Source organism: Arachis duranensis, chromosome 3 (assembly GCF_000817695.3).
Source record: "Arachis duranensis cultivar V14167 chromosome 3, aradu.V14167.gnm2.J7QH, whole genome shotgun sequence".
Classification (NCBI taxonomy): Eukaryota; Viridiplantae; Streptophyta; class Magnoliopsida; order Fabales; family Fabaceae; genus Arachis; species Arachis duranensis.
The window spans coordinates 31,081,054-31,095,238 of NC_029774.3; the positions used below are offsets into that span (position 1 = coordinate 31,081,054).

Here is a 14,185-nt window from a genome sequence, read left to right on the forward strand (position 1 = left end):
AACAGCAGCAACTCTACCACAAAGTAGAGAAACCAAGAAAGCATTATTTTCATTTCTTGAAGGCATTCCAAAGCAAGTAGTAGTAGTTTAATGGTGAATGGAAGAATTTTCACCAAAGTAAGTAGTAGTAGTTTAGTTTATGTATAGAATCACTCTATTAGAATATATAATAATGAGCTCTTCAACCCAGATAACCCCCTAGAGTGCTAGCAAAGTGATTAGTTTGATTTGTAGTTCACAAATGACTGTATACTATTTTTTCAATGCACTCATCCCTGTCTCTTCCCTCCCTGTGTTTGCATTGGATTTTTTCTCCTGGTGGCTCAATCAAATTGAATTTTGATGCTAGTTTAGATGGTTCCAGTGGTTCTGCTAGTTTTAGTTGTATTATCTGTGGTTCTTGTGACTCTTGGTTAAGAGGTTGTACTAGAACATTTGAGGCATGTAATATTTTTTTTTGTTGGGTTATATCTTATTTAGAGAGACTTATTTCTGATTAGGGACAGTGAATTTTAAGAGGTACTTTGTTAAACAAATCATTTAGATGCATTCATTTTGGTAATATAGACAATTATTGGGTTCAAATATTCCAGAATAAAAATTAGCAAAATAAATTTAAGAGAATATAAAAAGGGACTTCCAAATTACTATTGCTATAATCTAAAGAGATGTAAATAGTGTACTAGACTGCATGGCCAGAACAACTGTGTTTAGTAAGAGTCTTATTCAAACTGGGTTCAACCTTAAAGTGAACTTTAACATTGTATATGTAATCTTAGGATAAAACACATGAATAAATCAAATGTAATCATAAATTACACAAATCACCCAAACCAAAAAATATTACATTGATCTTTCAAATGGACGTCTTTATGTAAATCGAATTAGGCTTGGTCGATTTGCCAATTTTCCTACTAAATCAAACCAAGCCAAATCGAATTACCAAGAATTTTATGTAAATTGAAGCAGTATGAGTTGATTTAAGCATGCATGTAACGTTCCTTAATAAATCGAATCACCATGGTTCGATTTATACATCCACGTGATTCAGCTAGTAATTCAAAATAAGCTATTTTGATTTATTCAGCAACGAGCTAAAGAACATACCACTAGGACATTACAAATTTTTATGGTACTCTTAACATCTTTTAAGTCATTTTTTTTAGATTATTTTATATGGAATAAAATATTTTTTTGTGGTATAATTTAAATAAATTAATTAAAAAAGTTTATTAACTTAAATTTACATAAAGTTCTTGGTAATTTGATTTGGCCTGGTTTGATTTAGTAAAAAAATTGGCAAATCGAATAAGCGTCATTCAATTTATATAAAAATGTCCATTTAAAAGATCAATGTAACATTTTTTTATTTAAATAATTTGTATAATTTAAAATTATATTTGGTTTATTTCTGTGTTTTATCCCTTATATGATTTCACTCACACGATTTGACTTTTTTTTCTTTTTTTTTATTGTTTAGTCGCAAAAGTCACAAAAAAAATTGTTATTGCGTGATCCATATGACATAAACGAATAAAGTTTCTGATGATTTATGAAGATTGTTCACATGTTCTGTATTTAGTCATCATAAGATAAGTTCTAATGCTAGTTTTTATATTGTTTTGCGGTAACAAATCGGCCCCAAAAGTACTTTTTCCCGTCGAAGAATATTTTCGTATATTATTTAACAGAAACTGATTATCATCCACCGAAACAATAAAAGAAATAAAATAATTTGCCTTTTCTTTCATCACTTTTTCCTCTATCATGTGACTACAATCAGCTAGTCATACATAACGAACGTCACATTATTTATGCAATGCATAATTAGTTAATCATTGTATACGTGTTTTCCTTTTTCTTTATTCCCAAAATTTGATTTTGGCGACAGTTAGTGTGTTTGTGTATACCATACTATAAATTTTCGTTGTGTGAAAAAAAAAAACCCCCACAAAGATGTCTATTTCCAACAGTTTGACATTTTAAGAGCTGGTGTCCTTCCGTCCTTTGAAGTGTCACTTGAAACTTGTGAGCAACAATATAATTACAAAAATCACCTACATAGCAAAAATTTCGACGTACCTAAACGGCCCCTAAAGTGATNTTTCATATAAAATTAAATCAAATCGATATTAGTTCACTTTAAGACGATATTTGACTCGCGTTCATTATTTTGAAAAATAAAAATGTTATGTCTATATAAAAACTTAATGGCGAAATCAGTTACAATATGAATATATGCATTATTTAAATTATTTTTAATATGTATTTTTTATTTTAATATATTTTATACAAATAATTAATTTTTTATATATATCTAATATAGTTTATCAAAATGTTGCATAGATTATGTACAAAAATATGTAAGAGAATTAATGACCCTAACACTACTATATAATTTATATTTTTGCTTAGTAGCCTTAAATGTGATGCAGGCACAACTAAATTTGATCATGGCATGAGCATTGACAACACAAATTGGACATGATCATGGAAGAGACATATAAGAATTAGGTGGACCTATGACAAACATTACAAGAAAAAAAAAAGGCTTGCAGTCATAATTTTTTTTGTTACATTTTAAAAGCGTGACAAAAAAAATTAATGGCCACGCTTTGATGAGGATGGCGATTGATTAGAGATTTGTTTATGTTTTTTGTCATGCTTCAAAAGCGTGGCAAAAGGGGTTAATGACCACGTTTTTATGAGGGTAGTAATTGATCAAAGATTTGGCCACGTTTTAAAAGCGTGACCATAGAGAAAAACGGGCACGCTTTTGAAGTGTGGCGACAGGGTTTTGTTATAGTGACGTTTTAAAAGCGTGACCATTTCTTGTAACCCTTTTGGCACGCTTCAAAAGCATGGCCAAAAGGTTCCCAAAAAAAAGAGCTTCCATTCAAATATGATAAGTTACATTGTATACCAGCACTCTTCAAAACTCTTTCTCCTTCTTCAAACCCTTTTGTGCTTTATTGAAAAATAAATATCAAAACCCTAACCCTTTTTTGCACTCCGAAGAACATCGCCGACACTTGCAATGCCTCCGTCGGCGCTCCCTTTTCCGACACTCCCACCATTGCTGCTCCCACTATAAACCCCTAACCCTCCTTCGGCGGTGACTCTCTCTGGCAGTGACTCCCTCGGCGCTCACTGTCCCTCGCAAACCCTTCAATGATGCTCCCTCGGCGACCGCTCCCTTCCATTGCTGAAAACCCCTAACCCCTTCCACTGCCGCTACCTTCTGTTGGAGCATTGGAGAAGGTTTGTTGTTTAGGGTTGCTCCCTTCCATTGCTTGAAAGAAACCCTTCCTCGTGAAGGGTCGAGCTAGTTTTGAGACCTCTACCACCACCTACATTGCTTTAGAACCACATCCCTAAACCCTAAACACCCCATCGCGCCACCTCATCATCGCCGTAGCTCTGTCAATTTGCCCCGTCGCCGTTGCCCCTAATCTTCCCCTTCAACTCACGGTAACCCACTTTCAATCCCTACCCTCTACCCTCCTTGTGTTGCATCTATCTTTTCTTTTCTTTTCTGATTTGTTTGCTTCCATTTTCATTTTCGTGATGTCTTTAATATGCATTTGTTTTAATAGGCTTTAATTGTTGGTGCTCATCGATTCCCCTGCTTCTCTATCGAGCCCTGATTGAACATGCCGTAGGTATTTATTATTTTTACAGAAGTTTCACCTCTTCTTAAGCTCATAGTAATGAAGGAATAAAATAAATTATTCTAACAAATTCCAACTTTGTAATGTTATAAGGTTCTTGTTGCATATGGTTTACTATTAGTTTGTTATAGTTTATTAGTTGAAAGTTGAAACACATTCTTAATTTACTCAGCATAACATTTTAGCTGTTGAATTTCTTATTTATTTCTACTATAATTGTTACTGATACTTATTTTATCTTAAACAAATTAATATTTAAAAAGCTTTGAGACCAAACAAATCAGTATATGGATATTGTTATATGATTTATTTTGTTACAAAATTTAGAAAGATCAGATTGATGGAAAAGAATTCATGCTAATAAGCAAACTCATTATGTTTTTAGATATATGTTGTTCAACATCGATGGTCATCAAGTTCCACAACAGACAGTTATTGAAGTTGGAGATACCTTTAAGAGAATACTAGAAGATGTTGATTTTTTCACTTTTCTTAATATGGTATTATAGTAGAATGTATACATTATAACTTTTATAGTCGAATGCATTTGCTGGAAGTAGAAAAAATTTATAGTCTAATTCTTGTTAACTTTGGATAAGGATCATACACTATAACTGAGTTGTTATATTAGAGATTAAACCATTCATAAAATTAGCAGCCAAAATTTTAGGTTTACTATCTCAGCTAAATACTGCATCTAAATATGTCAACTTTGGAGATAAATTAGCATTCTTTGGCATTCAAATATTTGGTTAACAACTAGTAGTTCTTAGTTCTTACAGCTGTTTACTAAATACATATTTATTGTCTCTATTTCTAATAATTTTTTGCCTGAAAAATGCTCCTTAGTTACGTTCTTTTATTAAAAAATTAATATGATCTCCTCAGTTGTGTTGTTTTTGATTTGCTTGTCAACAACAATATATGTAAGGAGACCAAGATTTTCCTGGTATTATACCACTGGCTATAAAAGATGTTTAGAGCATAATACAATATGTGAGTTTTCATGCATACTTAACAAATTTTGGTTATGGTTATGTTGCTATTATTTTGGTTATGTAGTAGTATTTTCTCATTAATTTGCATTATGATATTCTTCTAAGAATGACTAATTGTGTTTGCTGTAGACTCTAGGAAGAGAGTTTTTACACTGAGTTTCATATCTAGAAATATGCAATGAGGTAAACGCCGAACATTTCTTTGCTCAACTGGCTGTTTCCTGAACATGATTTTTTACTTTAATTTGTACTTGTCTTGACTCCTGCGACACTTTCTCTCTTACTTATGTTGCTTTTATCACTTTGTGACACTTGCAAGCTATACTGTCTGAAAGTTTCTTCGAAGTTTTGGTTTTAATATAGATTTTTTTTCTATTTCGGCTTGGTATATCAGGTGATAAATAACTTACTTCATTTTGGTTTTAGTGGTGGCTATATCATTAGATGTGTTCTAATCTTTGTGGACTATAATAGTTTTAACCTTGGAAAAAATTTGTGAAATTTTGCAGTTAAAGACATTCAAAATATCTAGGGAAGGTTATGTTCTGCTTCAGTTTGCACCCGCAAGTGCTTCGTGGCAGTATAATTGGACTAGAAAGCAGGTAAGTTTGCCTATTATGTAATTTGAGAATAATGACATGCTGACTCTGTTTCACAATATCTGTCACTTCAGAATTTGGAAACTAAAATAGATTATTCTATTGACTTAGTGAGTTACTCTTGTAGTTTTCAATGTCTGGTCATGTTCGCTTGATTGCAGGTGTTCTCATTATCAGTGGGTGAAATGGGAACTGTGATTAGCCTTGGTAAAAGGGAGTCTTGTGAATTCTTCCATGATCGTATGAAGAGCAAAAGGTACTTCTATGCTATTCTTTTCTGAGTTCTAATCATTATAAAATGTGAATTTATAATTTGATTACTATAAAAAAATACTAAGTACCGTCAGATTTACCGTCGGATTCTTCAAATATATTCGACGGTAATTATTTACCGTCGGATTTACCATCGAAAATAATCAGATGGTATAAACCTTGTCGATAAATGTTTACCGTCGAATTTTACGACGGATTACCAGCTCCGGAAACCAATTAGTTACCGTCAGATTATTCCTACGGTAATTTTGAAGGTAATGTCAATTTTTTTGGAATTTTTAATAAATGATCAATTTTAATTTTAATTTTTTTTCACACAATTAGTGGTTAATTCATAAATAATAAAGCATTTTTATTTAAAATAATAAATAATACAATGTGCAAATTAAATAAAAGTCAAGGAAAACAGATAAATGTATGAAACAATAAAACAAAAACCTAATATCTACATATCTAGGTAGGCGGCGTCGTCGTCAGTCCCGTGGCCCTGAGTCGGCGGTGCAGGAGGCGGCGACGATGTCCGTGTGTCACCAGCACTACCGCTGCCACCAGTAGAGTCGATGCCAGTGGCGCGCATCTGGGCCTGGTACACCTCCATCATCTGGGCCTCCATACACTACATCCGCTCCAGCAACTCTCTAAACTAAAGCCTGAGCTCATCCGTAGATGTCACGCGGGTGAGGATATCCTGATACCTCTCCCGAGAATCATTAAACTTCTGAGCCTGCCGGTGAAGGCTGCTGGAGCTCCTGCACCTGGAGCCTCAAATCCATACCTTCCTCGGGTTGGACGCCTCGACTAGTGGCAGAGCCTGACGACGGCCTCAACATCGAGGTGTAGAGGCTACTGGTGAAGAACGACCCCTTCCCATTGATGTGTGAGCATCTTTCCTTCATTTTCTATTTATTTTAAGTTAGAATTATTGAATTTTAATGAAATTTTAGTGTTTGAAACCTCTTTGGATGCTATTTTGAGTTGCTTTGGTGTTTTAATCATTTCAGGTGAAGTTTGGATCAGTTTGGCAGAGTTTGTGTGCAAGAAGAGAAGAAGAATTCGAATCTGCTAAGCTAGCGCTAAACACGGAACTGGGCATTTTGCGCTAGAAACTCAGCAGCGCAAGGGATATTTTTTCCTACTAGGGCACTAAACGCTAAGCCTGGCATTTAGCGCCAGCACGCCAGAGATGGATGGAAGCTTTCTGTCCACAATGGCGCTAAACATTGAATCTGGCATTTAGCGCCAATGATCCAGATTCATACCTCACCAAAAGAGCATCTGTAGTTGGATTAGCTTTTAATTACTTTATTTTATATTATTTTAGTTATTTTTAATTACAAACAAAATATTTTAGGTTTAGAATTTATTATCTTATTTTAGTTTCAAATCAAATTAGGTTAGATATAAAAGGGAAAAGATTCAGCCTTCGGGGGGCATCTTCTCTCTTACGCACTTTCACATTTTCTGAAGCCTAGTTTTCTTTCTGAGTCATGAGCCACTAAACCTCCTTGGTTAATGTTAGGAGCTCTATTTATTTCTATGGATTAAGAATATTATTATTCTATTTTAATTAATGCATTTATTCAGTTTCAAGGATTACTTTCGTTCTTCATCTTATAAATTTGGGTAGATCGAAAGAATAATCCTTATTCTATATACATTTTTGTGATTCTTGGAAGAGTTATCTCACTTGAACATTAGCTTGAAAGTAAATTCTTCCTAAATTGCGAATTACTTGGACTTAACGGGATACATGACATATAATCTTCTTATATATGGGTAATTAGGGGTTTTTGTGGCTAATAAACTAAAAGTAAACTTAACCCTCTAATCTATATTAAGTGACCAAGACATTGGCGGTTGATTAGGTTAGAGGAGACTAAATCACTAAGAAATTAGGTTTTAGTCAATTACAGTTTGCGATGAAATGAATCTTGCATGATTAAAATAGTTGGTAAGAAAACTTAATCCAGACTAATAAATAACTCCGAAACCTTAGCTGTTTTCTCTTATATATTTCACACCAATTCTATTGTTTGTGTCTTCACTTTCTGAATTGCTGTTTAATGCTTTTGAACCCCAAAACACCATTTTCTGCTTGCCTAATTAAGTGATTCATTCAACTCTTGTTGCTTAGTCCATCAATCCTTGTAGAATCGATCCTTACTCACCTGAGGTATTACTTGGTACAACCCGGTGCACTTGCTGGTTCATTGTGGACATTCGAATTCCGCACCAAGTTTTTTGGTGCCGTTGCCGGAAATTGACTGTGATTGACAATTAACCATTTTCTGATTGCTTAGATTAGGCGTTTCTAGTTTTAAGTTTTATTTGTTTTATTCTTCAATTTTCGAAAATTTAAACTTTATTTTTTGTTAGAATTTTTCTCTTAATTTTTGAATTTAAGTTTGGTATTCCCCTTAGTAATTTTATTTTTCCTGATTAATTTTCTTTTCAGTTATTTTCAAATTTAGTGTTCACCTTCTTAGTTGATTTTCAAAAATTTGGTGTTAATTGTTCAGTTTATTTTATTCTTTTTTTTTACATAGAATACCTCACTAGAAATTCTCTGCACTCTGACGTAGAGATTTCTACCTTTTCTTTGTTTTCTGTTGTTTATGAGCAAGAACACAAACAAAGAATCTCTTTTATATTTTGATCCAAAAATTGAGAGGACCGTGAGAAGGCGCTTTCAACAAGCAAGAGCTTATAAAGCCGGTGAAAATCTCAGAGATAATCTTAAGAAGGAAGTGGAAGAATTCACCATGGATCCTAACAACAACAATGCGGTTAATGTAAATGTTGCTAATCCGAATACAGATGGGGAACCTAAGAGAACACTTGGCTCTTATACTGCTCCTAACCCATATTTCTATGGGAATAGCATTGTTGTAACCCATGTTGCTGCAAATAACTTTGAGCTGAAGCCTCAGTTGATCTCTCTGGTGCAGCAAAATTTCCAGTTTCACAGACTCCTGCAAGGAGATCCCAGCTTGTTTATTTCTAATTTTCTGCAGATTTGTGATATTGTGAAGACTATTGGAGTGAATCCTGATGTCTACAAGCTACTTCTCTTCCCATTTGCTGTGAGGGATACAGCAAAGCAGTGGCTTGATACTCAGCCCAAGGAGAGCTTGGACACTTGGGATAAGGTGATCAACAGGTTTCTGACCAAGTTCTTTCCTCCTCAGAAGCTGATTAAGTTGAGGACAGATGTTCAGACCTTCAGGCAGAAAGAGGGTGAGTCTCTCTATGAAGTCTGGGAAAGGTAAAACCTGATGCTCAGGAAGTGTCCTCCTGATATGTTCTCAAACTGGATTCAGTTGCAGATATTCTATGATGAAATCTCTGAGACCGCCAGGATGTCCCTGGATAATTCTGTAGGAGGGTCACTCCACATGAAAAAGATCCCTAATGAGGCCATGGAGCTAATTGAAATGGTTGCTAACAACCAGTATTTATACTCTTCTAAAAGGACATCTGTGAAGAAGGGAATCATGGAGTTGGATACATTAGATGCTATTCTTGCCCATAATAAGTCTATGTCTCAGCAAATCAATGCTATTACACAACAATTCAGTGGAATGCAAGTCTCAGCCATCAGTACTCAAGATACTTCTTATGATATGAGTGGTGGTTTTTCTCAAGGTGAAACTTATGATTATAGCTAGTATACTCTTGAGCAGGTTAATTTCATGGGCAACTCCTCTAGAAACTTATGATTATAGCTATAAACTTATGAGACTTGAAATTGACACTTGTTGAAATTGACACTTGTTGGAATAAGGTTTTTAGACCCTTACATCACTCTCGTGAAGGAGGCACTGTCATGAAGAATAAACTCACCAACCCAAGTCTACAAGGATCTCTAACTGAGGTAAAGCAGAGCTTACAGCTCAAGCCTCCTTTGGTGGGAGTTAATACAATTTTTCCTGACATCAAACCTAAGTTTGGTATTGGGTGTGCATCATCCACCAAGGAGGAAGGCCCCAAGAAGAAGGTACTCAGGAGTTGGAGAAACAAGAAGATCCCTTCTAAAGACTTCTCACCAGGAATGAAAGTGGTATTCACTGAAAGCCCAATCCTGCCTCATACAGTGAACAAGATCTTATCTCTTGAGCATATTGAGTTAATCCATGAGAGAACAGGAAAAAGATTCACAGTGAGAGGTGAGCAGCTAAGGCCCTATGACCATCCCTCTCTTTAGTAGAGTTGACCGTCAAGCTAGTGACGGTAAAGAAACGTTTGTTGGGAGGCAACCCAACCCTGAGTATCCTTTGGTTTTTCTTTCAGTTTGATTTTCATTTATTTATGATTTTATTCATAGTTTTTCTTGGTTTAATTTTGTTTGTGGTCATGAAAATAGGAACAGGAAGAATCTGGAAGAAGAATAGAGAACTTTAGAGAGCATTACACTAGAGTACTCTGGCGGGCGTTCAGCGCCCCAAATGGCACATTCTTCGAGGGGTGCTGGCGCTAAACGCCAGGGAGGGTGTTTAGCACTTGGATTGGCAGCTAGAGGTTGCTGTTAAATGCTAGGGAGGGCGCTTAACGCCCTAAATGTCATGAAGAAGCTGGCGTTAAATGCTAGGTGGGTGTTTAGTTCCCACAAGAGGCATAATTCCCAAAAATCACCATACCTTGTAGGGCACTAAACGCCAGCTGGGCCGCTTAACGCCAGTTGGGCCGCTTAACGCCATGTCTCGTCCTAAAAAAAAATCAGTATTGGCGTTTAACGCCCTAGATTGCACAAGTCACATAGTGTTGTGGCGCTAAACACCGAGGCTGGCATTTAGCGCTAGCAACGCAGATTTTAAAAATGAAGAAAGGGTTTAACCGTTACCAACGGTTAATTTTCCCACCCCTTACCCTTTGACCATTCAACCCCACTCTCTCTTATCTCCTACCCACTTTTCCATCCTCATTCATTCACCTTCTATACTAACCACCCTTCACATCACCCAATCATCTTCCATCAATTCCACTAACTATCTCCCTCTCCCCATTCCCCAACAGTCATATGATGCGTGAGCATCTTGTACCCTTTTTTTCTTTGTTTTCTAGTTATTTTTAGTTATGTTTTATTAATTTTTATTATATTTTATTGCAAACATTTTCTTTGGATGATACATTGAGTTGTTTTAGCATTTTTATGATTTCAGGTGAAATTCGGAATAATTTGGCAGAGTTTGAAACAAAAAGGAAAAGAGTTGAAGCAGCTCCCTTAGGTGCTAAATGCCAAGCTGACATTTAGCGCCAGCAAGCTTCACAACAAGGCACATTCTGCCCTCTTTTGGGGGCTAAACGCCAAACTGGCATTTAGCACCAGGCAAGCTGATCCGAAGCCCACACTTTGGAGGATTTCTAGTTGGATTTAGCCTTTATTAATTATCTTATCTTTTATTTTATAATTTTTATTTACAAACAATATCTTTTAAATTTTAGGATTTATTATTTTATTTTATTTTCCAAATCAAATTAGGTTAGATATAAAAGGGAAAAGATTCACCTTTTAAGGAGATCTCCGGACTTTCAGATCTTTTCTCTTCCGCACTTTTCAGAAACCTAGTTTTTCTCTGTAAGTCATGAGCCACTAAACCTTCTTGATTAAGGTTAGGAGCTCTGTTTATTTCTATGGATTGAGCCTATTATTCTTCTATTTTAATTTATGTACTGATTCAATTTCAAGAATTACTTTCATTCTTAATTTTATGAATCTGGGTGGAAAGGGAGTATGACCCTTATTCTAAATGCGTTCTTGTGACCTTCGGAAGAGGTCTCTCACCTGGACACAGCTTGAAAGTAAATTCGTCATAAATTGCTAATTACTTGAACTAATATGGATACGTTACATATAATTCGTTTAGTCTTGGGTAATTAGGGTTTTGTGGCCATAAACTAGATTTGAACGTAACCCTCTAATCGGAATTAAGTGACCAACGGATTGGCGGTTAATGAAGATTAAAGGAGACTAAATCACTAAGGGATTAGGGTTTAGGCAATTACAATTTGCCATGAAATGAATCTTGCATGATTAAAATAGTTGGTAAGAAACCTTAATATGGAAAAATAAACATCTCCGAAACCTTAACTGTTTTCTCTCACTATTTTCACACCAAACGCATAATTGCTTTCTTTACTCTTGTTTTATTGTTTAATGCTTTTGAAAACCATAAAACCAACTTTTTTGTTCACTTGATTAAGTCAATCAGTTGACCATTGTTGCTCAGTTCCTCAGTCTTCGTGGGATCGACCCTCACTTACCTGAAGAATTACTTAGACAACCCGGTACACTTGCCGATTCAGTTGTGAATATTCCGAAAATCCGCACCATTATACCCTCTTCCCCACTCCCCATTTAATTTCATTTCACCAACCCTTCCCCATATCCCCATTTTAACCGTAAACCCCTCCCGTCTGTATAAACCACACTTCTCCATACTTTTACCCCACCTCACACAAAACATTTTCAATTACTTCATTCCTCCTTCAACTTTAACTACAACACATTCAACTTCTTCCATTTCTTCTAGTCCCTCATCACAACTGTGCCCCCTTTCAATTTTTACAATTTTCTTTTGCTTACATTTTTACCCAACCACTTCCATCTCATATCTTATTTTTCCTTTCTTCTTTATATATACTTCCATCTTTTTCTTTCATTTCGTTTTACTCCGATGTACATTTCTTACTTGCTTTTCCATTCTCAACCTTTTCCTCATAATTGCATTCTACATTCGTTCTATATTTATTTGTTCGGAGACGAGAACAAACTTTAAGTTTGGTGTTGGAACGTTTCGTTTCTCTCTTTTTTCATATTCTATATGGCGCTTAAAATTGATGAAATTCTCTTTAAAGAAGAAAAAGGAGAAAGCTCCCGCATCCGGTCTATACAACTTTACTCAGTTCTCCTCTAAGACCCACAATAATTACTTTAATAAAATTGTGAAAAAAAAAATTAAGCGAACAAAACTATAAATTGATTAGCACGTTATGAAACTTTAATTAATTAGAGTTACGTAATTTAAAATCCTCCTAGTAAAGGCCTTTAGCAAATTATTCATTCTAATTCAATTTAGTTAGTTTGTTTTATTTTCTTGATTTGTTTAAAAAAATATTAATCTTCTGGAGCATAGAAAAAACGAAAAAGAAAACAATAGGCAACCAGTGAGCCACTTCGCCGTTATAGCTGATAAATCCAAAAATAAAAATTAAAAATAATTTATTTAGGTGAGTTTATAAAAAAAATTATGTTTAAATGTTTTATATAAAAATATTCTTTAATCTAACAATTACTTTTGGACTTTTTGTTTATTTATAATATCAAAAATATTTTTTAATTAAAATTTTTTTAAAAATATATAAATTATAATTTAAAAAAATTATTTTTAGTTTTTTAGTATTTTATTTTTATTATTAAAATTTTGTCAAATATACTAAAAAAAATTTTTCTATATTATAAACTATAAAGTAGAAAATTCTGGATTGAATAGAACCTTACACGTACACATAAATTTTTTAAGACCAATCATAGTTATTATTGAAAAATAAAAATTAAAAACAGAAAATTAAACATGTCACCACAGAATCAGGCTACACTCAATCATGTCCAAACTAAACTATAACAATAATAATTCAAAAAGAAAGAAAAAAAAGGAAGGAAAAGAAACTCCACAAGACGACATGGAACCATTTATACAACAAAGAGAAAACTCCTCATTTAACGCTTTCAAACGAAGAACACGGCAGCAACAACAATGGTAGCCGAATACACCAAGAATTTCGAAGGAGTAGCAGCCCATGCGTTATTTTTTCCCGGCGGTGGAGCCGTTTCACTTGAAGCTGGCGGATTAGCCGTTCCAGGAGCTGCACCCCCCGGAGGTGTCGCCGGAGGCGGAACGGGAGGTGAAGTCGTCGGACCCGGTGATCCAGATGAAGGAGACGGCGTTGTACCCGCCGGAGTCGGGGCCGGAGGTCCACTTACAGGAGATGGTGACGGTGAATTCCCCGCCGGAGCCGGTGAAGTCGCCGGAGTTGGTGTAGGTGGTGAAACGGAAGGCGCCGGAGGATTTCCGGCGGGTGCTGGTGTCGGTGCCGGCACCGGCGGCGAGCCAGATGGTGCTGGTGTTGGTGTTGGTGTTGGTGTTGGTGAGGGTGATTTTGGTGAAGGCGGTGTTGGTGTAGTGCCACGTGGCGCCAAGACAACAACGATTAGTTTCTGACCTTTGTTCTGACAGTTTTGGTCTTGGCCGCTGATGAAGTAGAATGGACCTGAATGATCCAAGGTGAATTCCGTGTTACCGTCGTCAAACTTCTTTATTGGGTTTGATTTGTTGCACTTATCGTAGTCTTCTTTCTTCACCTCTAGCACCGAGTCTGAACCCTTCTTGTATTTGAAAACTGCACAAAACATGCACATAATTTGCAAATCAGTCCACAGAGTCAGTTATATAATGTTCCCAAGAATCAAAATTATGTGGTCACTTATTATTCCCAAGGTGGTCATAGTAATACTAGTAATATGATCTCTCACGAGGAAATAGCAAAATTAAAAATCTATGAATTGAATAACAATTTGATATTTCGAAAAAGGAAAAAAAAATAATTTGCTCACTAATTAGAGGATAAATATTTGGTACTTTTTATT

General features: G+C 35.3%; 1 protein-coding gene across 1 annotated transcript in view; it reads right to left on the minus strand.

Annotated features, from left to right (window-relative positions):
• Positions 1-13,023: 13,023 nt before the first annotated feature.
• LOC107478513 (early nodulin-like protein 2) overlaps positions 13,024-14,185 on the minus strand; it is a 1,730-nt gene continuing 568 nt past the window's right edge. Inside the window, exon 2 of the mRNA XM_016098644.3 lies at positions 13,024-13,938. Within this exon, the coding sequence (XP_015954130.1) occupies positions 13,268-13,938 (671 nt within the window). The 3' untranslated portion in view covers positions 13,024-13,267. The remainder of the gene's footprint in view (positions 13,939-14,185) is intronic.